Source organism: Lampris incognitus, chromosome 6 (genome assembly GCF_029633865.1).
Source record: "Lampris incognitus isolate fLamInc1 chromosome 6, fLamInc1.hap2, whole genome shotgun sequence".
In the NCBI taxonomy this organism is placed as follows: domain Eukaryota; kingdom Metazoa; phylum Chordata; class Actinopteri; order Lampriformes; family Lampridae; genus Lampris; species Lampris incognitus.
In genome coordinates, this window is record NC_079216.1 from 48,031,165 (window position 1) to 48,057,867 (window position 26,703).

Below are 26,703 nucleotides of genomic sequence, written 5' to 3' on the forward strand. Positions count from 1 at the left end.
CTGGCTCCTTGTCGGATCTCACTCACACACATTGGTTGACTATTGGTTGCCGGATGCTTGATGCCTTGTCCTGAGTCTTCTTTGCGGTCTGGAAGTCTGTTTTGTGTTGTTAAAACATTGATCTTGACCAGCCCGTCTCCGCTGTCTGCATTTGGGGCCTCTGTTCCCACTACCGGCGTGACAATGACAGGATGTTGTGTAGCTATGAAGCCCCCTGAGGCAAATTTGCAATTTGTGATATTGGGCTATACAAATAAAACTGACTTGACTAAACAATACACAAGTACATAATATTGCATACAATTCATGTAATAGATAAATATATGGTATTTACTTTTAGCAAAGTGTTTAACTGAGCAATTCGCTCAGAGCCAAAGTGTTGAACTGATCCCAAGTTGGAAATGTTCCTCAGTTGGGATTGACTGCATGGGAGAGGCTTTGAAAACTTAGCCGAGTCTGTGTCAGCTGCTAAATTTGATATAATAAAGAGACCTTGAATGTGCAAGCTCATTCACTTTAATGTCTGCATTCAAACTCCGTACAACAGTATCGATATATTACACAAAAGGTGTGGCTGTGGACAGAAAGCTCTTCAAAAGTGGCAACCTCGCAAGTGTTGTAAACACTTCTTTTTCCCCCAAAAAGAACATAGAAAAATAAATAAACTGGAAAGAAGTGATGAAATAGCCAGTTGGATAAAGCTCAGAAGTTTAAACTCGTCGTCTCATCCATTTTCTTATCCGTTGTATCCATTTTTAATGATCACATATCCATTCGTCAACAGACATCTGTCTTCTCTTGAAAATTTGCTTTGGTCTGTCCATCTCCAATGAGGGAGAGAAGGGAATTTAAATTCTCAGGATCAACAGCGATTTCATTTATGGCAACAGATAGAATTAAGAGGTTTGAAACCATTTTCAACATCATGTAGTATGATTTACAAAATCAAAATGCATTCACATTCACATTAGTGCACGCACACAAACACTTCCTCAGAATCCCAAAAATGATAAACTAACTTAAATTATTTTGAATTTAAATAATAATATGCATCACTGACTGAACCACGCATCTTCGTCGAACATCTGTTCCACAGGAAATAATGGCTAGCCAATAGTGACATCACTATCCAACATATTACCTGCCTTCTACTGATGGACTGTCCAGTCTCAGTAGATATTAAATTGTAAAACCCTCAGAGGTGAGAGGAATTACTCATACCCTGATCCAAACACAAACGCTAAACAGAAAACGATGACAAAGAGCAATACAGTGCTTTGAAATGTATAGCCTTACAAAAAACCACAGATCTTTTATGGATACAGTATTTATACTCCTATACGATTATGTGCCAAATTGCTCTTTAAAAGCAAAACAGCAGCAAACCCCCCCCCCCCAAAAAAAATGTTTTATGTAAGGGCTATTTCACTCATTACTAAGCTGCATTGCTTGAACACAAACGGTGTTACAGACATTCAATTTTCTCCCACCAAATGATTCAAATCAGTTTATCAGAAGGACATGACTGAATCAAAAAATGAAAACGTACAACTTTTGTATTCACAACAAAACATTCACTTATGAAGTCAGCAGCTCTGCCCATGCCTTCCAACATCCCATCATGAGAAACTGCTGCTACTGCTGTTATAGGAACGAAATTATGAAAACAGAGTGGGTGGTAATATGAAAAGACTGCACATAATGGGAATTGGCACCAAATTCAAAATTCCCCCAAAGCAGATTTAAAAAAAACCCATTTGACTACAACTGCTGCATGTGTGGGTCTGTTTGACCAGGTGGTTCTCCAAAGGGGGGGGATTTAGTGTAGAACAATCACACATGTACAGTCACTCTCATACACACAGTATTGGGTTGTGAGGTCTGCTAAGAGATGGGCTGTGCTGGTACATCTTGTTGGTTGTGGCCAGGCGGCAGTGGTTGACTTTTTCCTGGTTGTACTGGCTGTAGCTGCCCTGCATGAGGTGATGCTAGAGAGGCTCCTGGCTCTACAACACAGAGGATAAATGGTATCATAATCCTCCTCAGTGACATCAGATAAACATGGACATAAGGTCAAGTGTTACAGGTGATGCTGGGTAGTTGTACATCAGAACAAAAACAGGCATAGGACATTAATGTCAGTAGTTCAGATTCTTAATCTGACAGAAAGATCAGGGTGCATAACAAATTCAAAAACACTCTCCTCCCTCTAAAACTATTCTTAAGGCACTGCTGAGCAAGGCACTTTAAGGCAAATTGCTCCAAGGAAACTGCTAAGTGTGTAACAATCAAATAATTTTTTTGTTGTACTGGGCAACTACTAACTGCATAGGTACTGACAGTGTGAAGCTTGGCATCAGTGACAAAAGTCATATTTGCTAAATGAACACCGTCAGGTTGATTGGTGGGGGGGAAAAAAAAGTCAAAACTGCAAAAGAGTTATCAGACTGACCTTTGACCTCAACCGAGGTTTGTACTTTTTGAGCTTTTAACTTGTCCAGGTGTTCTGCTGCCTAACGAGAGACAGGAAGGATGGGAAATTAAATTCAGTTGAATTAGATGGAACATGAATTACCAACGTGGGGACACTGGGTCACCGTGGGAGCAAATTTCAGTTACAGCAAGTAAAAATAGAGTATAAATGAGAGTACAGTAAAATTGTGAATTAGACGACATGCAGGACATACAATAACAAAGCATACCAAGTAAAATATATAAATGAACTTAACAGTATATGATTTTACTGCATGTATGCTGGGTCCACAATTTATTAACAGTATACTGAGGCAAAAATATGTAGATATAAATAAAAGATAAAAACATAAATGAGAGATAGGAGAATTTGAAAAAATATGTGGGTTTATGCAATTTAAAGTGGATGTGCAGAATGTATGTTTGTTATAGTCACAGTTGGTGAGCAAACATAGGTTTCTACGGCAGTCTTCTGTGGTGGGAATGAAAACCTGTGTGCTCTTAGTACTCAGTAGCACGTGGCTTTGGACCATTATATTGGACGAATGTGAACAATTTCATATTATGTAGCGTACCTGCTGCAGCTCTGTCTTCTGGGCATTGAGCTGCTCCTGCTGTCTCTCCAAGTCCTCCTTCTGCCTCTGCAACTCTTCAGTCCTCTGCTTCAGGTTGTTCTCCTCGTTGGTCAGCTGTGCCTCAAACTCCCTCAGCTCTTCCTCTGTGTATAACTGGTTCTGCTCCAGAGTCTGAGGGGTGGGGGGGTGGAGGGGAGAACCCGGTGTGTGTGTGTGTGTGTGTGTGTGTGTGTGTGTGTGTGAAGGAGAAACAAGGAAATGGCACAAAATACAAACTGCTGTGGGCTGAGTTCCATCTCAAAGGGGTTTTAGCCCTGCTCTTTGCTGAGGCATCTGGTTTATTACCTTGTTGATCCATCATGCCTAGATGGAATAAAATGCCTAATGCCACATGAGGGTGCTGATCTACAGCCTGCCCAAAAGATTATTTTAATTTCCCTCCAAGTCAGTGGTTTACAACTCTGGTGCCCCTCTGCTGGTTTTCTATTCTGTCAGATAGTTAATTATGTCCACCCTCTGTGCCACTTTTATGGCTGGATGTACAAAACTGGCAGTACTAGGGGTTGCCCGGGGACAGGCATTGGGAACCACCACAACAAATGGTGAGTATCTCATTGTCCCCCACCCTGATGAAATGGGGGGATGGAGTGGGGGGCTATATGGATTTGTCTGTCCATTCATTGGTAGTGGTCCAACAAAATATCAGCAAATATAGAGAATGGAGCAACAAAAGAAATAATTTATCTTGGCAATCACATGGGCTGCAGGTTTATAGTGCTTTGCTAAACTAATTGTGGGAGCTAAGATCAACACATCATGGTTGGGGAACAACATGATTCTGTTGGCTTGTTTTAGCTCACAACTCTGGCGTAGTGCCACATCACATGGTGCCAAACATTAAAAAATCTACTGCTACTTTCGGCTGCTCACATTAGGGGTCGCTACAGCGGATCATCCAAACATTCAAAAATAAAAAGGTAAAAAGTGTAGACAAAACAAGGAAAGCTTTGCGCCCATCAGACACACACACACACACACACACCCACACACGTCTACCAAGTGATGCTTCTGAGCCATCGCACGAGCTTCAGGACTACCTTGTGAATTTGGATTATACAAATTAACTTGACTTGACTAGTTCAGGCACTGCTGGGGCATAACTAACTTGACTGTGTGCAACTAAACATGGAAAGGTGGACAAGTCCCAACACCATGACAGGCTACCCCCCCCCCCCAAAAAAAATCTGAAAAATGCTTCCTACAGTATATAAACTTATGTGGTCTGGAACGGGATCCAGGAGCAGTGAATAAATGAGTGGACCACACAAGCATGTCTATTTATCCCCTTTCTGTGTGCATTTACCAGACGTTTCATTGAAACCTGGGCTCTTACCTCCCAGCTATCAGTCTCTGTGAACTCCTTCTTGTTGGTGGCCTCCAGGAACTCCTGCAATGACACCAGTCGGTCTTTGTCGGTGTCTACCTGTTCATCAAAACATGAAACCTGCTTAACATATTGGCTATTGCACAGTCTCAGCAAGAAGTGAGCATCCAACTTGAAAATTCATAGTATGAGCCCCTTCTTGTTTTCCCTAAATAAATGCGAAGTGTTCATTGGTAGAATTAGGTTTATTCTGCTGTCTGTAGCATGTTACTGAATGTGAGGTCCTGTTTTGCGTGTACTATGTGTGTCAGTCAGTACATACTTGTGTCACAAAAAATGTCTGCACTTACAATTTAGAACATTTTATTACAATTGAGTACATCCTTCTTTCTGGCATTCGATGAGAACCGTGCAGGGCTTTTATAATAATTGTTCCACAACTCAGATGGGGTGCGTGCGTTGTAGAAAGCTCACCTCGTTCATCACGTGCTCCCTCATGCGCATTCTCTCCTCCTCCATCTCGTTCATATCGTCTTCCTCATTGTTAGAGTTATAGACCTTCTCCAGCTATAAAACACACACAAATGCTTGCACAAATGCTTCTTCGCTACCAAATTCAGATATAGAGACAAAGCATTCAGTTACCTCTTTGGTGAAGAGAGCCTCTAGCTCATTCTCATCAAAGTAACCGTCTCCATTGCTATCTGCAATACCAAGCAGGTGGCTTAAGTGAAAAGGCACTTCATGAAAAATTTGTGACTTGTATTGTAGTTTCATGTAATGTCATTTGTCTTTTTACAGAAAACATTTACAAAAAAAAGAACATGCTTGGCTCCAAGGACTGGTATTTGATGACATTTTGCCACTGGTACCACCATTTGAGATGATTTTGGCGCTTAAGATTTTCATATGGGAATTTATTTGTAGATTGAAAAAAAGAAGAAGAAGAAAGTCAGGCTAATTTTATTTGTATAGCCCAATATCACAAATTACAAATTTGCCTCAAGGGGCTTTAAAGCAACTAAACATCCTGTCCTTAGACCCTCGCATCGGATAAGGAACAACTCCCTAAAAAAGCTATTTTATTTTGTCACTGTACTGTTATAATGAAATTTGTTCTCTGCCAATTTTTTTCAAATTTTGAAATTCTGGGCCGATTTCCATGCTCAGCATTAGGTACTGACCACCCCCCATCCCCTGTGTACACACACACACACACACACACACACACACACACACCTTCCACTTCCGGTGTGGGAAGATGGCGGCGCAAATTCACGTTTGCAGCAGCCTCACCCAGTACCGGTGTAGGAAGATGGCAGTGCGAATTCACGTTTGCGGTGGCCTCACCCAGTACCGTCCATGCAGGGTCTTTGTCCACATCTGTGTCTAAGTTTTGTCTTTGTTTGATGGCTGGGAGAACCGGCGCTGGATCAGCTGGGAGAGCTTGGTCGCTGCATCCTGTGGGCCCAGGGACCAAAGCCTTGCCCGAGGAGGAAACACTGAGGGCGGTCTGACAGGACGCGGAAGGGGACAGGCTGAGCTAACTGCTAGCCCATGCAGACCGGCAATCCCGATAACACCGAGGGCGGTCCGGCGGCGGCCACACCTGATGTTGACCGTGGTGTTTTAGGTTTTTTATTAATTTATCCCTCCTTTTGCTCCCCAGTTGTATCCAGCCAATTACCCCACTTTTCCGAGCCATCCTGGTTGCTGCTCCACCCCCTCTGCCGATCCGGGGAGGGCTGCAGACTACCACATGCTTCCTCCGATACACATGGAGTCATCAGCTGCTTCTTTTCACCTGACAGTGAGGAGTTTCGCCAGGGGGACGTAGTGCGTGGGAGGATCACGCTATTCCCCCCAGTTCCCACTCCCCTCCGAACAGGTGCCCCGACCGACCAGAGGATGCGCTAGTGCAGTGACCAGAACACATACCCACATCCGGCCTCCCATCCGCAGACATGGCCAATTGTGTCTGCAGGGACGCCCGACCAAGCCGGAGGCAACACGAAGATTCGAACCGGCGATCCCCGTGTTGACTGGTGTTTTTGATGTCGTCGTGTGGAGAGGTGTGTCGAGGGTGTCCGGCTGGGAGAGCTGGCGTTAGATTGCTGGGGGAGCCTGGTCTGCTTCATCCGGTGGGCCCAGGGACCACGGTCCCTGCCTGGAGCTGCACCCGAGGAGGAAACACCGAGGGTGGTCTAACAGGACGCAGAAGCGGGGCGGGCTAAGCTAACTGCTAGCCCATGCAGACCGGCAGTTCCGAAAGTCATCCTTGGACAGTGATTTTTTTTTGTTTAGTTTAGATGTTAGTTTGGATATGTGTGTTCTTGTAGTTTTTGGATGTGTTGTTGTCTTTGTGTTGTACTGCGGGAAACGGCATTTCGTTTCATTTTATGTACGCAAGTACATGCAATGAAATTACAAATAAAGTGTTCCTGATTCCTGCATTTAACCCATCCTATTGTATAGGAGCAGTGGGAAGCTGCAGCGCCCGGGGACCAACTCCAGTTCTTCTTTCCATTGCCTTGCTCAGGGGCACACACAGGAGTATTAACCCTGACATGCATGTCTTTTTGATGGTGGGAGGAAACCGGAGCAACCAGAGGAAACTCATGCAGACACAGGAAGAACATGCAAACTCCACACAGAAAGGACCTGGGACGGCCTGGGGTTCAATCCCAGGACCTTCTTGCTAGCAGGTAACAGCGCTAACCACTGCGCCACCCTGCCAACCCCAGTCGGTCATTGTGTCAAGGTGCACCAAAGACCTTTAAAGGAACCCAATTTGGACACCCTCATGAAGAATTTTTTTTTTTTAATAAATACTCTATTAATCTAAAACAGTAAAATTATCTTCTCACCTAACTTTGACTACATGGCAGCCAAAGCAAACCAAAGAGCAGCATCCCTACATCTGGTGGGATGGGGGGGGGGGGGGGGCGTTCCAGCCTCTTCCTCAAAGGCAGTTTAGGTCATAATGGCACTAAACCAACATGGTCACTCAAACTTGATGGAACGAAGATGCTTACCGTGCATTTTGAAGAAGGTCTTGGGATCAAAGTCATTCGGGTCCAAACCGTCTGTCTCCTCCCAAACTTCCTTCAGCTGGTCCTTACTGCCCTACACACACACACACACACACACACACACACACACACACACACACACCACAATTTTCAGACTTCTGTGGAAAGTCTTCATCAAATCAAATCAATTTTATTTGTATAGCCCAATATCACAAATTACAAATTTGTCTCAGTGGGCTTCATCAACACACTTGACTATAAATGTTCTGATCCAAGTATCATGGTGCCTCCAGTTTTCAAGTGTGCTAATGTCCAAGTCCTTCTCATGTTTGTGTTTTATTTTTAACATTCTATATCTGCATTTGCGCATCAAACGCATATTTCACATTTCTTATCCTAAAATCTTTTTATCTTATATTTATGCTTAGCCTATTGTCATTTCCTTTTCTATTCCTATTCCTTCTGCAGCAATTAAATGTATCCCCAAACATCATTCAATCCAATTTATTTAAATGGATATCGATGACAACAGGGAGGGGACTTACAGGGTGGTTGATTTTGGGGTGGTCAGCGTGTTTCTTCCTCATCTCCTCATAATGCTCCTCCTCTTTTTTGCGGTGTTCGTCATCCATGGCTTTGAGGCGCTCCCTCCTCTCATGCTCCTTCATCATCTCGTACCTCTTAAACTCCTCGTGGCGCTCCTTGTCAAAGTTGTCAAGATCATTGGTAGCCTTAAGCATCAGCCCATGGACACAGAGAAAGAAAACAAAGGTAAGAAATAGAGTTAAAATAGAGATCAGAGCTGGGTCACACCATTGAAATTGATTTGATAATTTTTCTGGGATTAATTGATTAGTTTGTGCAAGGTAAAATCAATCCCATTGGTCCCAGCGTGGACAAATCCCACTGACCTTGCACAGTGGAAAGGGTTAAATCAAACTCTGTAATGCTTAGTTGAATGAATTTCAATGGATGGCTGAGCCCGCTAGGACTTAATGCAGTATTGTTAATTCACTGGTTTACCAAGCAGCATTTTGGGTACATCAGAAACGAGCTCTCTATGGTTAATTTCAGCTTTGCAAATCACGCGAATACAACAGCCTATGTGATTATAGTGTGCGTTAGGGCTGCTGATCAAAGACCACTGATGTCTTCCCTTCATCCAGATTCAAGTAGATGTCAAGTCAATTCTATTTGTATAGCCCAATATATTAATATTCAATCCTACAGGAATCAGGTTTAAAAATTCGCTTTTTAAAAAAAAAATCATCAGACTTCGAGAAGAGTGTAGAATGACAACCCAAAGACCAGTAACTGTGGGAGCGCAGTGAAACTCAGAGAAATTACCACGAAGCACATCTCCTGTCCCAGGAGAATTATCATTAAAACAGAAGAGGAGTTTAGATCTTCCAGTAGCATTTATGGGTATAATTTCTATGAATATTAACACTTAACCATAGTAATAACCTTACCCAACCCCCAAACACACAGAGTAGCTATTGCCATTTTACCTTTTAAGGATAGTTAATCTGGAACCTGATCATACTGGTGAAGCTAATTGAATATTTCCCCTTTTGAATAGACTTCAAAATTGAAAGCTGCCATCTTTAGCCCTCCATTTCATTACTGGTCATCAGTTTTAACCTCCTACAGATACATAGCTGGTGCACAGTGATTGCTATTTTGATGTCACAATTGCCAATTTTAAGCTTCATCTGAGAGTCATTGACAAATCTTATTTATATTGGTTATACACACTTCCATTTCACCACAAAATTCCAAGATGCAGATGATGCACGACAGACTGCAGAATAAAGCCGTACAAAAACCCACTGTAGGGCCAACATCCACATGCACACAAGTGATGACTCTGGGAGGAGACATGCAAACAGAGGGATGTGCCATCAGAGGGATGTGCAAAAATGAAAATCCAACACATTGTTTGTAAAAGGATGATATTTCTACTAATGAGGATTCATCCCTATCGTTTTTTTTAACCCTGTTTAGTCCACAGGTAACCGCCCCCCCCCCACACACACACACACAAACTACCCCTTATCTAGCTCTTGTAATATAGTCCCAAACTGACTAAACTTTACCTCCTAGGCATTAAAGATTTGAACGTCACCATGCGTCCATGAAATGACATCTAAAAGTGAAAGGGCCAGACTAGTTAACAGAGCTCAGATGTCGACCAGCAGAAGACACGACAACATTGCAGGGCATAGAAACATATAAAGCAATATCTTTTTACATGTGTAACATAACCGGGGGCACTCTTCACTGTGGTTATCATGGTGATGAAGCTAGGTCTGCACCAGACCTCAGTGCTGTCAACCACACAAAAGAATCCAGAATCACAAAGTAAGAATTGAATATAAGATTTAAAACCTTTGGCCAATCCATGTTACTTTTCTGAAAGATTTTTTTTCCAAAGTAGTGTGCATCACAAAAAGTTGAATCAGTTCATCTGGACACAACGTTGTGTCCAGATTCAACTTTTTGGGGTTTTCTTACCTGCATTATTGAGCATGCATAAAGACAGAGTAGTGTATAGTAAAAACGATTGCTTAGCTCCAGTAAAGCAGCCCACTGGTTAACACAAGAGCTTACCGGCCAGCAGACGGGGAATGATCTGCACATTTGGACTGTGTCTTGGTTGAGACTACTTGTACAGTCATGAATTAGAGACATTTTTTTTTATTACTGAGACTGCTGGTTATTATTTTTTCTTCTTTTTTCATTTGTGAATGAGTTAATTATCCAAGAACAATAAAACAGTATTTTTATATATCACATCTAAGGTTATTTATCACACAACCCAGTAGTGGATATTGAACCATTTACAGCATAGCTATCATACGCTTTCGTGACATGTCTCGAGATGATCCTTCAAAAAAGCTAAACAGTAAATGAGTCTTGATGCTGGAACACTTCGTGCTGTTTTCTTTTCCTCAAACAAGTTACTTAAAACATCGGCTATCACACTTCTTCACACTCCTTTCCGTACCTCAAATACAGTTTGTTATAAGGTGTGTGGGGGGGGGGGGGGGACTCAAGAATTTTTTGTCTAGGATTTATGTTTCTTCTTATTTTCAACCCCTAATCTATACATCCCAAATTTAGCTACACTCTTTGCCTGCTGTGAACAAAACTAAACCAGGAGGCATCCGGATGGTGTATAGCAATCTATTCCATTGCCTACCAACACAGGGATTCCGGTTCGAATCCCCGTGTTGCCTCCAGCTTGGTCAGGTGTCCCTACAGACACAATCGGCCATGTCTGTGAGTGGGAAGCCAGATGTGGGTATGTGTCCTGGTCGCTGCACTAGTGCCTCCTGTGGTCAGTCGGGGTGCCTCTTAAGGGGGGAGGCGTGATCCTCCCACACGCTACGTCACTGTGGCGAAACTCCTCACTGTCAGATGAAAAGAAGTGGCTGGCGACTCCACATGTATAGTTGGAGGCATGTGGTAGTCTGCAGCCCTCCCCGGATCGGCAGAGGGGGTAGGGCAGTGACAGGGATGGCTCGGAAAAGTGGGGTAATTGGCCATGTACAACTGGGGAGAAAAAAGGGAAAATTTCCCAAAAGCAAAAAAACAAAACAAAAACTAAACCATGCAATATCATTCAGGGCCCCATTTCCATGAATCAAGATGCACGCCGCAAAGCACAGTGAACAGCCTCCCCAATTGCATCCGGCCAATTACCCCACTTTTACGAGTCGTCCTGGTCGCTGCTCCACCCTCTCTGCCGATCCGGTGAGGGCTGAAGACTACCACGTCTCCTCAGATATAGTATGTGGAGTCGCCATCCGCTTCTTTTCAACTGACAGTGAGGAGTTTCACCAGGGGGACGTAGCACGTGGGAGGATCACGCCATTCCTCCCAGTCCCCCCCCCCCCCCCCGCAAACAGGCGCCCTGACCAACCAGAGGAGGTGCTAGTGCAACGACCAGAACACATACCCACATCCGGTTTACCACCCGTAGATATGGCCAATTGTATTTCTAGGGACACCCGACCAAGCCGGAGGTAGCACGGGGATTCGAACCGGCGATCCCCGTGTTGGTAGGCAACGGAATAGACCACTACGCTACCCAGACGCCCGCTGGCAAACAGATTTTTGCTATTTTCGTGGAAGGAGGCACGTGACACACCTCTGCTGCATTTTGGAACACCATGGGATTAGGAGGAATGCATTACCAATGGTTTTGTTGTAAAGTATGGTGTTGAATTAACAAATCAAATATCCTCTTTTCCTTCACTTTAAAAAGGAGTGAGCGCTGTCAATTTGGTGATGAAACCAACAGGAGCGCTAACATGCGGCTGTACAACAATAGGGCCCTCGGTGTCATCTTCCTAATTCGGAGGCACTTGCTGATACTGAGTAAATCTAAGGAAAACATTACCGCATCAGTCTTTCAGAACAGTGACTGTTCTGGTGAACAGTGAACAGTCCTTCCAGTGCTTTATTATCAACAGCTCATACCGATTTGATGAGGCGGTCCAGATCATCCACCTCAAAGGTGTGAGGGTTCATGTGGTTGAGGTGCTCAAACTGTTTTAACAATGCCTGGTGGTCTACAGTCATATCTGGAAGAAGGAGAAAGATAACACGTCACTATCCTCAAGCGAGGAGTTTCACATCTCCAGCTTTGTGGCAATTAAAGGAACAAGCATAAAAATTAACCCATTTTAGACAGCCCACTGTTAATTTCAGGCTGACTGTATGATGTCTAAAATTACTGAGCAATAGCTCATGAAATACAGTCACCTGTGGTCTTACCTAAGGCTTTCATTATGTCAGCACTGTTATGATGCAAGACTGGCATAAAGCCAAATACAGGCTAAGCATCTTTGTTGACTTTGGATTCAACTAAAATTTACTTTGGGAAAGCAACATTTGCTACCCCTGGCAATGTTGGCATGGAACATTTGTATGTGTGTTTCGTATTCTGCATAGCCTCTCTAGAATTTTCCATACACCTTGTTTCAACCTCCAGCAACACCTCACACAATGTCTCCTTGGCAATGATATTGTTAGGCAATTTGGTCTCATATTGCTTCTGCATTACCAACTTCAAATACAGTAAATGGAATAGAATTTAACCTGCCTATCTACAGATTCCCAGTGGCCTCAAGCTTGAATGCATACAGTCATTCTCTGTTTACATTTAGTGGTGAGTTGCATCATGTCCCTAAGTGACAAGATCATCTTCTTGCTGTTGCCATATATAACAAAACAACTTGTGCAACTTCAGTGAGCACTGGTCTGTCACAACAATGTCTCTGCTGATAGGATGATGTCCATTGAGAGCTTCATACCGTTCCCTCCCTGGATGTCTTGTTTGGCTTTGATGAGCATCCGCAACCTGTTTACCTCCTGCCTCTTCAGCTCATCCAGTTTGGTCCGCACATGGTGGCTGACAAAGTCCAGCTCTTTCGCAAGCTTGCCTTGCTGCAAATAGATAAAAAAGCACAATGTTACACCGGGCACTCAGGTCATTGGGATATTCACAAAAACAGTGGTTAGCACATTGGATGTGAGTCCAGCGTTTTTGTGTAGTGTTTGCGTGTTCTTTCAAGTGTTAGTGTGGATTTACTTCCTAAGTCCAAAGACATTCATGATAGCTGAATTAGAGACTAACTTGCCCGTAGGTGTGAAATGAGAATGTAATAGATTGCATGTGAGGGCCCTGTGATGATGGACTGGGGACTGTCCAGGGTGGACACGTCTTCCATACCTTTTCCCTAATGCCTCCTGGGCCAGACCAAACGAGACACAGAATTGGATTAAAAAAGGATGGACAATAAATGAATGTATGAATAGAAAAAAAAGAAGAGCTATTGACATAGCATGCTTGATAATTTCTGCACTAATCAACAGGTCCCCTGCCCCCCACTGACAGCCACTCTCCCACACACACACACACATATATACTATATATATACATATATACACACACACACACACACACATATATATATATATATATATATATATATACACATACATATATAACAGGCTTGTACTGTCTCATAAAGAATTTACCTCACTCACTGGATTGTATATATATATATATATATATATATATATATATATAACACACACACACACACACACACACACACACACACACACACACACACACACACACACACACACACACACACACACACACACACACACATATTATAACAGGCTTGTACTGTCTCATAAAGAACTTGACTCACTGTATATATACACATACATACATACATACATACACACACACACATATACATACATACATACATACATACATACATACATACATACATACATACATACATACATACATACATACATACATACATACATATATATGCATATACATATGTATACACATACATATATAACAGGCTTGTACTGTCTCAAAGAATTTACCTCACTCACTGGATTATATATATATATATATACTATATACACACACACACACACACACACACATATATATATATATATATATATATATATATATAGATAGATAGATAGATAGATAGATAGAGATAGATATATAGATAGATATATATGTATTATAGCTCAAAGTTGTTAAATGGCAGAACAAGCCTGTTTCGTGCTCAGTGCACTCATCAGCTGCCTACATGGTTACAATAAACGTCGTTATTTATACCGGTTGCCTACGTTCTATGTGCAGTGCCCATAACAAAGTAGGGGGATGGGCTAATCTATGGTTAGAAAATTGATACATTTGAATTGTCTAATGGGGATAGAGTAGGGTACATTTAAACAAAAATATGGTAGATAGAGAAAAACAATGGCATAAAGACTAAGTATGGATACATGAACAAAATGTTACATACACAATTAAATGGGCATACATATATAAACAAAAAGTAAAAAAAAAAAATTAGACGCCAGTTCAATGGCAAGAATAAGGCATCTTGTAATGTTGTTTAGAAAGGTGCAATATAAATAAAGTTTATTATTATTATTATTATTATTATTATTATTATTTATTATAACAAGATCCAAGCCATCAACACATATGCCCTTCCAGTCATCAGATACCCAGCTGGAATAATAAGCTGGCCAAAGGGGGAGATAAAGGCCACAGACATCTGGACACAGAAACTCCTCACAATGCAAGGAGGGTTCCACCCGAAATCCAGCAGCTGGAGACTGTACAATAAGCGAAAAGATGGGGGCCGAGGGTTAGTGAGTGTCAGAGCCACTATCCAGGATGAAACAAGGAACATTCCCAAGTATATCAGAGAGAGGGCTCCCCAGGACGAACTGCTGAGTGAGTAGCTCAGGCAGCAGAACACAGAGTGAGGAGGAATAAGAAGAGGAGGATGTATCATGGAAGACCAAGCCCCTCCATGGGCTGCACCACCGACAGATAGAAGACGTGGCTGATAGAGAAATCCTACCAGTGGCTAGAAAAGGCTGGACTGAAGGAGAGCACAGAGGCTCTGATCATAGCAGCACAAGAACAGGCCCTCAGCATCAGATCGGTTACTCAGAAAAAAATTATTTAAGTTTATTTAAGACAGTGTTTTTATTTCTATTTTCTTTGGACTCATCACTGTACCAACACCAAGCTAAAGTCCTAGTGCATGTAATGCACATGGCAATGAAAGAATTTCAGATTTCTCCAGCTGGCCTACCTTGATGTCCTCCATGTTAGTGTTGTGTAGCTTCTCTCTAAAGTGGTTGTCTTTCTCCAGGAAGTCAATGACTTCCCTGAGGTACCGGTCATAATGCAGTCCTGTGTCCTGTGGCATAGAAGTAATAACAACATTGCTGTGTGTCATTAGTGAAGAGCAGAAGCTTTACATTGAGCTGACTTGACATTGGCCTTTTTGGATTACATTCCTCATTCTAATGAAAGGTAACATCAGGGGCAAGATTTTCCTTCCTCTTTTTTTCAACCTTAGTCAACAATTCTGCACAATTAACATTGTATTTGATTTACACTCTAGTTTTATATTTAAGATCAAAGCATTTATGCCTCCTATTTGCACCAGAGAGGTACCATCAGAGACCTTGAACAATGAATATCTCTCTTTGCCAAAGTAAGTCTTCTATCAAATCAGTAAGAAACAGCTGGCTTCCCCTTGCAGAAGATCTGTTTTAATGTGTTAACCTTGATGTATCTGCTCTCAATCTTAGACTGCATCTCACACAGTGAAGGCATTAATTAAAACTGTGGTCCCTCACTCACAGTGCTCTGTGGTGGCTCCAGTTTCTGCTCTGGGGGTGTCACTTTGGTGTTGTCTACAGAGATGGGCACTGACTGGATACATAGCCACAGGCTCAGTAGAACCAGCCCACAGTGCCCAAAGGCTTTAGCCCTCTGCATCTGTGACAGAGAGAAAGGAGACGCAAGTGCTGATTTGCAAAAATATCAGTTTGGTGATCTTAGAGTTGGCACTGAATGGTCATCAAATGAACGCCTGATGAAGGTCTGAACAACCAAAACATCATGTGCTTTTGTTCCATCGATAACTGTAATAAGGCATATTTTTATATGGATAGAGTGTTGTACTTCATCCCATTGTGAATTATGCACTTTTCTAAGCAACACATCTAGACTGGGTTTTTTAAGCACAAGCATCTACCTACCACTGAGCAGCCATCAAAAACAGATGACACCTCAAAAAATATTGTACACTTCATGAATAATATTTATGCCATGTTCGCAAAACTTTACACTACCAGTACTTTCATATTTCTCATCTCAAGGCATCCATGTCTAGTATGTGACCAGAAGATCCTGAGTAATTCATCTATATTGCAATATTGGTATGAGTAGCATAAAAATTTCTCCCTAAGAGAATGAGTCAAGGCAAGGGGTTGAAGCAAGTTAATCTTAATCCCAAAGGGAAGAAGATCCCTGACACAAGCAAAGGCCCGTGCAACACATGGGTTTGTTGCATAAAGCCCCTCTCAACATGTTGGGGCTATTCCTCTTACAGGTCTTAGAAACCTAAAGGCTGTTGTCAATCTGTCACTCATCACAATTACAACCAATCTGTCACTCATCACAATCACAAATCACAAGCCTCTTTCTGCTCAGCTCAATTTTTCAATATCACAACATATGGTTTCATTGGGAAACAGTGGAATCACTGTACGGAAAACAGATAACCCTCTGACTTTAGCTGGGAGAGCTGCCAACATGAAGGACTTAAAAAAAAGGTAGCGTCTGCATGTAATTAACTACCACAGTTAGAATACAAATAATCTGACACTCACTTTTTTCTATCTTCCTTTTCCTTTCTTCCCCACGCTTTGGGTATGCTTGGCAATCCACTAATACAAACAGACCAGAGCTGTTTACAGCCCTTATATAGCCCAAGTGAGTACAAGCCAAGCTTTCATTGCGTTTACCATGGTAACGCCCCGCCTTCCCACTCCACAATTGGGTAGAAACGAATACCGTGCTTAAAAAAAATTGTCACGTTGTCATATAATTGGGCCGATCAGCTGTCAGTCAAAGTGTATCTACCAAGCTGCGTTGAGGCAAACTGTACGTGGCTTTTACAAATGGTTGTGTCAAACGAAAAAGGCGGAGTTAGTGTTTGACACATGGGATCGTGAGGCGTAACGCGTCACGAAAATAGAGGTTACCGATAATTTAAACATGTCTTGATCTATAATTGTGCATGGGTGGAAGCAAATGCAATATCCTTATGTATTAACTATGGTGGAAATGCCAGGCATTAAATGGAGTTCTACACTAGGAAATGCATGCACTGGCAAGCTATTTATGTTGTTCTTGATATTGGGTGAAAAGTGTGGAACACTGGAAAAAAAAATGCAGAATCTACTGCTGATGCTAGAACCATCGCCAACATTAGCGATGTTATTTTACAACGTCCAATTTTATAATTGACAGATTCAACACTTTCTCGCGATTGCTCCTTATGCCCACCGGATGGCTCTGTTCTCCAATTTTGTGTTTCACAAAAACATCCAGACGACCAGGAATGCTATCTAACTTACTTCAACAGGAACTGACGTCCAGTCCGTGCAAGTGGATGGAAAAAAATGCAGCTGCAGGAAAAATGGCTACAAACGCCGTACTGCTAAAAGGTGAGAAATCAATGTATTTTTTTTTACTGTAAGTGTCGGCATTTATAAGTTGTAACCTTCAGTTATACACATTCAGCCGTTGTTGTGCAGTACGCGGATATTTCTTGTATGACGAGAAACGCATTTCTTCCTTGTTGTGGTGGACTTAGTTGGCAGATTCACAGACTCAGTGCTTTGAAATTAGCGAATCGGTGTTGTTCAAAGTGTGGAACGTTCATCTCCGGGACTCAAGCGGCCGGTTGGCGTTAGCGCCGCTGTCAGTGAGTGGGTCGTTATGTACGCGGTAGGCTAACGTCGACGATTAACTTTCCTCGTTTTCCAACCGCTGTCTCCCCACGGTTTGCGGGCTAACACGTTAGCCTACCATTCAACAAAGTAAAACTTGGTCCTCCAAGTTTGCCCAAGTTGTCATGCTCTTAAAGAGTTTGCTACCTGGTTCCTGTTGCTGTAGTGCGTTGCCAGGACTTATTTATTTAAGGGATCTACTGCGTTTTAGCCAGATTTATCAGGTCGCCTCGCCTCATATACAGTCAGGTGGGTATCTGACTACCAGCTGAACCGCAAATATTATATACGTTTAAATAGTATTTTAAATGTGATGACACAATTTCCCTGCGACTGGCTGTCATACATCGCTTTGTATGGGTTGGTATGGCCTATTTTGCCCAAAGATAACATTTTTTCCTAGGCAAAGTTATAACGTTTATTATCTAAAAGAAAAAAAATAAGTTAAGTAAAATGTATAACAGTGATTTTTCCCACATAATATGTAACAAACGAAGTATCTGACTTGAGTACAATTTTACGAATCAATATAGTCAAAATCAACACGATTATCAGAACAATTTGTTGTCGTTTTGAATTAAGTCTCATTTAGCTGTCCTGTAAGGTGCGTATTATGGTGAGTAAAGGATGAGTGGAGAGGTAGAGCTGACTCATGCTTCCCTAAACTTTCTGTAGAAAATCCCTACTTATCCAAATGCAACAGCAAGAGCAAATTAGTGGGTTTAAATAAAGGGATATTCATGTGTGTCAAGACAGTTCCAAAACTTCTCAACTCCACAGTCTCTCTTTAACGTACAGACTCCTTCATTTTACGGAAGGTTTGTTAATGTAAAAGCCAGATTTGGTATTTGGCAGCCTTTCTTTCATAAGCTATGATTCGCTACGTTTTGTTAGACTATTGCTTTACTTTTACTTTGGGACTTTGGCTTTGGTCGAAGACATCTGGGATTCTGCAACAAACATCTGTCTGCATACCCCTCACCCCAAAGGACGTTAAATAAGTGTTTGTTTTGGTTTCTTTTTATAGACTTGATGCTCTGCACAGGCCAGACTGGGTGATAGTAGTAAGAGGCTTCATCACGTTAACTTTATCAAGCGACCATTGAATACAGTTGTCTATATCTTATAAATCTATAAACATGACCTAGTTACTTATTTCACCTCTTAAAAGTTGTTGTGTTGCACTTTGATCAGCTGGCCAGTAGCATGTTCGCATCTACTGGCTCATTGGTAGTGAGACTCACTTGGACCCATTTGACTTAATCTTAACAAAAAAAAAAAGCCTTCGCAATCTTAGTCAAGCATACAAACCAGATCCCAAAAATTACGTTTCTTACTCTGACCTCTGCATCCTTAACTCACTCCAGCCAAGCGCTCATTTCTGCTAAAGACCAGCAGCAGATTGAGGCTTGTCTTTTTTCTGGATGGTAAAGAGAAGACAAGCTAATGCTGTGCTCATGTTTGTATTGAAATCTTAGAGGAACGCAGACCCTTGGTCCTTTATTACAGAGTTGTGGAGCAGAGTTTGGACTAGTTATCTTTGTTGTTGACTTTTCTTCCCAAGTGGGTTTCCTCCCTTGCAATGCCCACCATCGCCTTATATGGACTTTAACAACATGGGTATCTCAAGTCAGGACCTTTTGTGCCTTGGGTAAGCTTTGGTTATCTTGGTCTAGGTTCAGTCCTACTCAGGAGAACTTGATCCGCTGTCTTTCCTCCTTTTCTTGATGACTGAAATTAGTTGCATAGTTTTGTCTTCTAATGCAAAACTAGGATCCTAGGACCCATTCAAAAGAAGTTGCACTATATGATGAATGCTAAAGTTAGTCAATAATTTTTACATTTTATGCATTTGGGTGACAGTTCTCTTCCTAACGAGTCACAGTGAACATGCAGTTAGGGAATAGGATATGATGGCTTGCCCAAGGACATGTAAACTAGATATAGGCTACCTTATGCATGTTATGGTAATTAAGTTTTAAATTACTGGTAAACATGCAAGTCATGGTAACCAGTAGGCCACATTCTGTCAGACTAAATACTAAATTAGGCATCTTTGGTCAGATGGTTTGATCTCTACAGCACATTTTTTATATTTAACAGTTAACATAGCCTCTGATGATGATGCAGCTGGCACTAACTTTTCAGTTTAATCTTTTCAAAGTTTCCTTAGCTTGCTGTTGTCAGAGTTCGGCTCTGAACACTCCTAGTCTGCCATATTAGAGTTCTGCCATATTATCACTGCTTCTGAGAGCTTTGGCCCAAGCACTGATATTAGCACAGCTGATAAGACGGGCTTAGACTGTGGTGCTAAGACAGTAGAAAGAGACAGAAAGAGAATGAGTGACCCGTCTGGCTCCCTTGCATGCCAAATTCCTCAGCTGCACAATAGTGCTATGCTAGCCTGAGCCCCAGTACAGCCAGCCTTCTCCACAATGGGAGGGGAGGCTCAGGAGAGGCCGGTGATGCCTGGGGGAGAGGGAGAACTCACTCAACCCTGGGGTTGTGATCATTGGATGAATGGGTTGCTTTGAGAAAACGCTGTGTCATTTAAGGATCACAAAACACACTTTGCTGCAGTGTTATTGCTCTGTCTTGGATGTAGCTGATCCTTGTTCCTCCCTGTTGAAGGCCAAGTTTTAAAATTTTGTAGTATCAAGACTGGATCTCTAAATTTTCATGGCTTTGTAATATCCCATTCTCCCTTTCACCCTATAACTTTTGAATAGTCTGTATGCATATTTGATAAGGTTACTTTGAGCTAATTAGCAAAGCATGTCATATATCATCCTCTTGTTACAAATTGCATCCTACCCAATTTGATTGGTTTGTAGGAAGGGCCAGTGGCTGTGCCAGACAGCTTGGTTAAACAGTTGCCACATGTCACTATTCAAGGTCAAAAACACACTGTTGACTGTTCATCAGTGGAGAGCTCACTGTGAATGAGCTAATCAATATAAATGCTGTGAACATTCTGGTAATGATGCCTGTATTGGTAACATAACAGGATTGTTGTTGTTGACCCGAAAACAAATGAATGTAATTAATTATGAAAGGTGTATCATAAATGACAGTTACTCAATAAACAATCAAAATCTGGTTATAGTAGCATAGACTGAAAGAACAGCTTTATGATGTAGAAATACATTGGAGCTGACAAGGCCTCCCTTGTGACATCCAGGCACACTAAAGCTTTAACAAGCCTTGTAATGGTCTCCCCTCTGCTGTGTCTGTGCATTGCGTAAACGGGCTTTCACCAGATTGCCAGGACAGCATGACCCAAGTAACCTTGCTTTTTAGAAATTTTTTTTTAAAAATTTTCCCCCTCCCTTCTGATGGCATGTGAACAAGGTCAGGTTTTTATGTGAAACCAGCAGAAAAATTCGCTGTCCTAATGTCTAGTGTGTGGATAATGATGATATATTTTGGTTGAAAATACTTTGAAAATACTTCCTTTTGAAATGAGCAGATAGGCCATAGTTGGGTATTATAAATTGATAAAATGTTATTTTTTTCATATTCATAAATGTTTTCTTTTTCCCCCCCATGTTTCTCTAGGTTTTTGAAGACGCTTGTTCTCCATTATTTTGAGCCTCACTGACATTTAAACCATTACACTCATGGCACTTTCAAGTTGACACAATGGCCCAGATATCTAGTGGCAATGGGTTCAAACTGGATGTCCCCCAGATCAAGGGGGTTGTGGGTAAAGAGGAAGCACTTCGCATGGAGGAAGAGGCTTTAGCAAAATTGCAAAGGGAGAAGAGGCCCACTCTTTCACCATCAACAGCTTCATCTTCCTCTGCATCATCCTCATCTACAAAACCAAAACCTTCTTTGTCCACCGCTACTGCTCCTCGACCTTCACCCTCCGGTAGTAGACCAGAAAAGGACCTCATAGTTTTCCCAGAGACCAAGAAACAAGAGGATAAGGACAAGTTCAGGGATATCGATGTGGACAAACTAACCAATGCGGAACTTGAAAAGCTCTTATTGGATGATAACTTTGGGGCCAGTAGCAAAGCGTCCCGCCCCTCATCACTGTTTGGGTTCAACCTTAGTGCCTCCTACCCTGGCGGCCATACCTGTAGCCCCTTACCCTTTCACAGTGGCCAGTGGACACCTGTTCTCTCCACACCCTCCAGCTCCAGTGTGTCGACTCCCACTCATCAGCCAAGCCCTATGTTCCCTTCTGCTCCATTTCCTAAGCCAAGCACCTTCCAGAATGGCTTCACCCCGGCCATGTCACCCTTCATGGCCATGTCAGCCCCGCAGCCTTCCTTCATGGCGTTCACGCCCATTCAGACCACTGCTCCCATAGTCTTCCAGCAGCCTGCCGTTGACCCAGAGATGGCTAAACTCTTTAACAAGATTGCCAGCACCTCTGAATACTTGAAGAACGGCAGGTCGGCAAGTACCGACCTGGATTCTGGGGCAACCAGCACGGTTTCTCTGGCACCCAACCCACCGCCCCAGCAGACAACAGTGGCAGATCCCCCTAACATTAGCTGCTTTGAGTGGCTGGATCTGGACCCGCTTACCAAACGTAAGGCTGAGGGTGAGGACACCTTCCCAGCCCCAGGGGGAGCTGTTATAGTCACAGGAGGGCCTGCTGGGGATCCTTGGGATGCTGTGCTAGAGACTGAAGGGAACAGCAGCAGCAGTAGCCCCCCATCAGTTCCACTCTCGGTTCGCACACAACCCCGGAGGGCATCGGCAGGGGCAGCTGTCACTAGGAGCCACTCCCTCAACATCCCAGGGTCATCCTTTCAGCACAAACCAAACAGTCCGGTACGTTCACAGTTGAAATGAAATGCCAAATTGTGTTACTTGTTTGTTTGTCCGCTAATGACTAAACATACACACACTGTAGATAAAGCAACTATACACAGACACAGACCAGCCAGTTTAACTGTATGTAAGTGAACATTAGCCTGAACAGATGATCATGGATTTTGTTGTTCAGCTGTAGCACCCATCAGAGCCCATTTATTCTACATTTATCTCACAGCTTGGGGGGAAAAAAACCCTTGATTTGACTCATGTCCTGTAATTTAAGTTTTCTCTATGGTTTACTGCCCATTGTTTGACCCCACAATTTCCTTCCGACCTCATTCATGAGAGAAAGAATGATCTTTATCATGTGATGAATTGACACAGCATTCATTTGGGACAGTGCTGTGGGCATGTGGCACAGAAAACTGTTTTGCCCCCTAAATCTAAGCTACCATCTGTCAGAGGGATGGTCTTGGGGGCGTCTCTAAGCTAAGGTGAAGCCACAAACCCTCTCTTCAGTACTTTAGTGCTGAAGCCTTATGTCCTGGAGAAAAACATGAAATTGTCATTGTCGCCCCTCTGCCTTTTCACTTGTCACAATTTAACAGAGGTTTCCGATCACTCATATTTCCTGTCAAGTAAATAAATGAGTAAGACCTGAATAGGCAGTTCTGTGGAGAATTTTAAGTGTCTTTTTTTTTTCTGTAGTGCTCAAAAGGCCCATTTCCTTTTTCTCTGTCAGGCCAGAACAATTAGCCAGTTTGGTTGTTGATTTCCATCAATTTTAAAGAGCCAGGAAAAGTCTCAAGCATTAAAAATAGTGCGTTCAGATTCTGAGATTCAGGATAGTTTTGGAAATTTTGTGAGTAAACACAACCTTCAGAAGAAAAAAGTAACACAGCTTTAATTTCAGCCATCATAATCCTCATTGTGGGATTTAAAAGATATAATTTGATGTTCATCAATGACTGTTTGTCCCTTCTATACACCCAACTGTGTCTTCTGGGGTTTGGAATGTCTCTCATGCCAGAGCACGTTTGTTTATAGGTGCCTACATGTTATGTCTGTGGTCTAGTCAGTGTTTGTCAGCCCTGACTACTGTATTGTGTAACATGAGCCTTTGAAGCTCTCAGTTTTTTTTACACGTCCTTGTGTGCTCTCACCTTTTTTATCAGCACATATTTTATCTGCCACCTTTCCATATGTGTGTGTGCGTGTGTCCTACACAAAGCATATATTGGCTCTCCCCCTTGTCCAGACTGCTTGCCTGGCAGCTTAGCACCAGTAGTGTAAGCAGAGACAAGCCCACACAGCTCCCCTGCGGCCCGCAGCAACTCTTCTGACAAGCACCAGAACACACCCCATGACTCCCCCATGTGCTGCTATGCCAACCCAACTCCCATTTTGGCAGTGTGCGTCAGTGTGCTCGTGTGTGTGTGTGTGTATGCATGCTAGAGAAGTACTGGATATTCTGTATATCGCTCTCCTGTGCACATTGCCAGTTTTCATGCAAGTTTGCATCAATTGTATGAAGATGAGTTTGTCAAACAACCACAGTAAGTGGAATCTGTGAACTGTGGAATTTAAAAATTGGCCACTTGAATTTTGCCAGCAAACAAAAGCCTGATTAAACCAATGCCAAAACTAACCATCATTTGGCAGGTATCCATTGGCTGCTTGTAATTCTAAGCCCTGCATGCATGCCAACCAATAGCAGAAATCAATGTTGAGTGACAGTTCAGACCCCAACATCAGACACCTCCTCTCCTCTCAGTAAATGGCCTAATGATCTGTCCCAACACACAGCACAGGAAACCGGCTTCTTGTTTCAACAGCCTGTGGATGCTGGATCCCAAAACCAACCTACCACTTTCACTATTTTACTAGACAAACAAGACATTCTTAGGAGCAGACAAGTACCTGCAGGTAGTGGTTATAGTACATGGAGAATAGAGATTTGGTTTGCAGCCAGGGTTTAAGATAAATATTTCGGGAACAAACAGTAAGATATTATAAATGACGTCAACACAATACTCATGATGTCACATTGCTGTACAGTTGAAGTGTGCAAAAGTGCAAAGTTCAAGAACAAATACAAAAGTGCAGAACAAGCAGCAGTCGTAACTGTAAAAAAGCTACTTCCAGTTCAGCATATCAGCAGATATTATATCATATATGTACCTGTATGTCTCTTAGTCTTACTAGCAGACACTTTAAATCATTGGCCTGTGGCGCTCGGACTCCTGCAGGCAGTGATCAGCACAGTCCAGAATGGCACTGGGATTCTGCTTGAATGTTCATGAGCTGGGCCTGACTCACCCCTGCGATGTTACTTTAGCTGGGCTGCTGAGCTTGTTCCAAAAACAATCACCAGCAGCGCTCCTGCCTGAGAACTGGTTTTTTTCTTCTTTACGTCCCAGTACTTTCAAATGGAATGTCGGTTTGGTTGGCAGATGGTGGCGTAAGATGTGAGAGTGTGGGCAGACTTGTGTAAAATGGAACAAATGAGTTTGAACTTGGAGTCTAGGCTATCTGCTGTGAAGGTCTCTCTCTCTCTCTCTCTCTCTCTCTCTCTCTCTCTCTCTCTCTCTCTCTCTCTCTCTCTCTCTCTCTCTCTCTCTTGGCTGTTGTCGCTCTAGGCATTTTTTCCATCCAAATCTTGTGTGAATTTGAGGCAAACTTTTATAAAGACGAAAAAAATTAAATGTGTCCATTAGTTGGTTTGTAGTGAATAAATAATCTCTCTGTGGGCAGGATGCAACAAGGTCACATCATCAAAAGGGAAAATTAAATGGGATCTAAAGAAAATACATCAGTTAAGCTTATTAACCACTGTATATCATCATTTACTCAAAATTCTTTTTCTGTCGCTCTTGATCATGTAATCTTTGTTGACATATCAACTTTTTCCACTTGAGCAAGTTACACTTGCTACTTTGCAATATTCATCTTATTTTTTTTCCCCTTAAATTTTGTTTCCATTTAGCTTTCCTTGTTTGAGATATCAAAATTAAATTGATTAAAATAACTTGACGGGGGCAGCACAGTGGCGCAGTGGTTAGCATGGTCGCTTCACAGCAAGAAGGTCCTGGGTTCGAGCCCTGGGGTAGTCCAACCTTGGTGGGTCATCCCGGGTCGTCCTCTGTGTGGAGTTTGCATGTTTTCCCCGTGTCTGTGCGGGTTTCCTCCGTGGGCTCCGGTTTCCTCCCACAGTCCAAAGACATGTAAGTCAGGTGAATTGGCTGTACTAAATTGTCCGTGTGTGTGTGTGTGTGTGTGTGTGTGTGTGTGTGTGTGTGTGTGTGTGTGTGTGTGTGTGTGTGTGTGTGTGTGTGTGTGTGTGCGCGCGCCCTGTGATGGTCTGGTGGCCTGTCCAGGGTGTCTCCCTACCTGCCGCCCAATGACTGCTGGAATAGGCTCCAGCATCCCTGTGACCCTGAGAGCAGGATAAGCGGTTCAGATAATGGATGGATGGATGGATAACTTGACGGAATATAGCTGCTGTCTCATCTGTCTCTGTCGCATGTTTATGTCATTTTTCCTGTCTGTTGCTTTCTCTCTTTCACTCCTCTCTTTCTATCTCATTGTCGATCTCTTCTTTTTTTTTTGGTCATTTAACCTCTTTGTGCCTCTCTTCTGTCTGTCTTGCTCCATCGGTTTCTCTCCTTATCTGTCTCTCTGTCTTTCAGGTTGGCTGCCTCTAGTCTCTGCTTCCTAATCCTTTGCTTTGGTACTTTTGGATATGAAGCTCCAGGCTACAGATAATGGGCAGTCAAACAAACAGTATCTATCTATAGTAGGGCCATCAAGTATCACAGCACTGCTCACCCCTCTTTACAGTATCACGATACATATTGACTCAGCATATGTTGTGTTGAGTTTGCTTGGATGATGATTATGAGCTCATAAAGACCCCATCCAATGACCGATTTCCGCTTGTTCCATCCATTTCTCTGCCACAAATGATTTTCTGTCTTTTTTTTTTTTTTTTTTTTTTTTTGGTATTTCCTCAGGGATGTTCGTGCATCAGAAAGCACATGACCAGCGATGGCTGCATGATTTGCATTCTCAGTGAACG

At 42.6% G+C, this 26,703-nt stretch overlaps 2 protein-coding genes across 6 annotated transcripts in view; one reads left to right on the forward strand and one right to left on the reverse strand.

Annotated features, from left to right (window-relative positions):
- Positions 1-506: 506 nt before the first annotated feature.
- Positions 507-25,078, reverse strand: LOC130114739 (nucleobindin-2-like). 3 transcript variants are annotated; one of them, XM_056282636.1, is made up of 13 exons: positions 24,945-25,078; positions 15,691-15,828; positions 15,134-15,241; positions 12,788-12,920; positions 11,952-12,055; positions 8,009-8,194; positions 7,467-7,557; positions 5,077-5,135; positions 4,906-4,998; positions 4,441-4,530; positions 3,048-3,218; positions 2,453-2,513; positions 507-2,006 (listed from the first exon to the last, which is right to left on the reverse strand). In XM_056282636.1, exons 2-13 carry the CDS (start codon positions 15,826-15,828, stop codon positions 1,885-1,887), a joined length of 1,356 nt encoding a protein of 451 aa, XP_056138611.1. In that variant the 5' UTR covers positions 24,945-25,078; the 3' UTR covers positions 507-1,884. The 3 variants fall into 3 exon arrangements, with proteins under 3 accessions (XP_056138611.1, XP_056138612.1, XP_056138613.1); XM_056282637.1 differs by lacking the exon at positions 24,945-25,078 and adding an exon at positions 16,725-16,809; XM_056282638.1 differs by lacking the exons at positions 15,691-15,828; positions 24,945-25,078 and adding an exon at positions 16,725-16,775.
- Positions 17,491-26,703, forward strand: part of pik3c2a (phosphatidylinositol-4-phosphate 3-kinase, catalytic subunit type 2 alpha) — an 82,262-nt gene continuing 73,049 nt past the window's right edge. For all 3 annotated transcript variants that reach the window (XR_008810411.1, XM_056282634.1, XM_056282635.1), the window contains exons 1-2: positions 17,491-17,564; positions 21,408-22,640. Coding sequence is in view for 2 of the 3 variants with exons in the window: in XM_056282634.1 (XP_056138609.1) it covers positions 21,492-22,640 (1,149 nt within the window). In the remaining variant the exon portion in view is untranslated. The remainder of the gene's footprint in view (positions 17,565-21,407; positions 22,641-26,703) is intronic.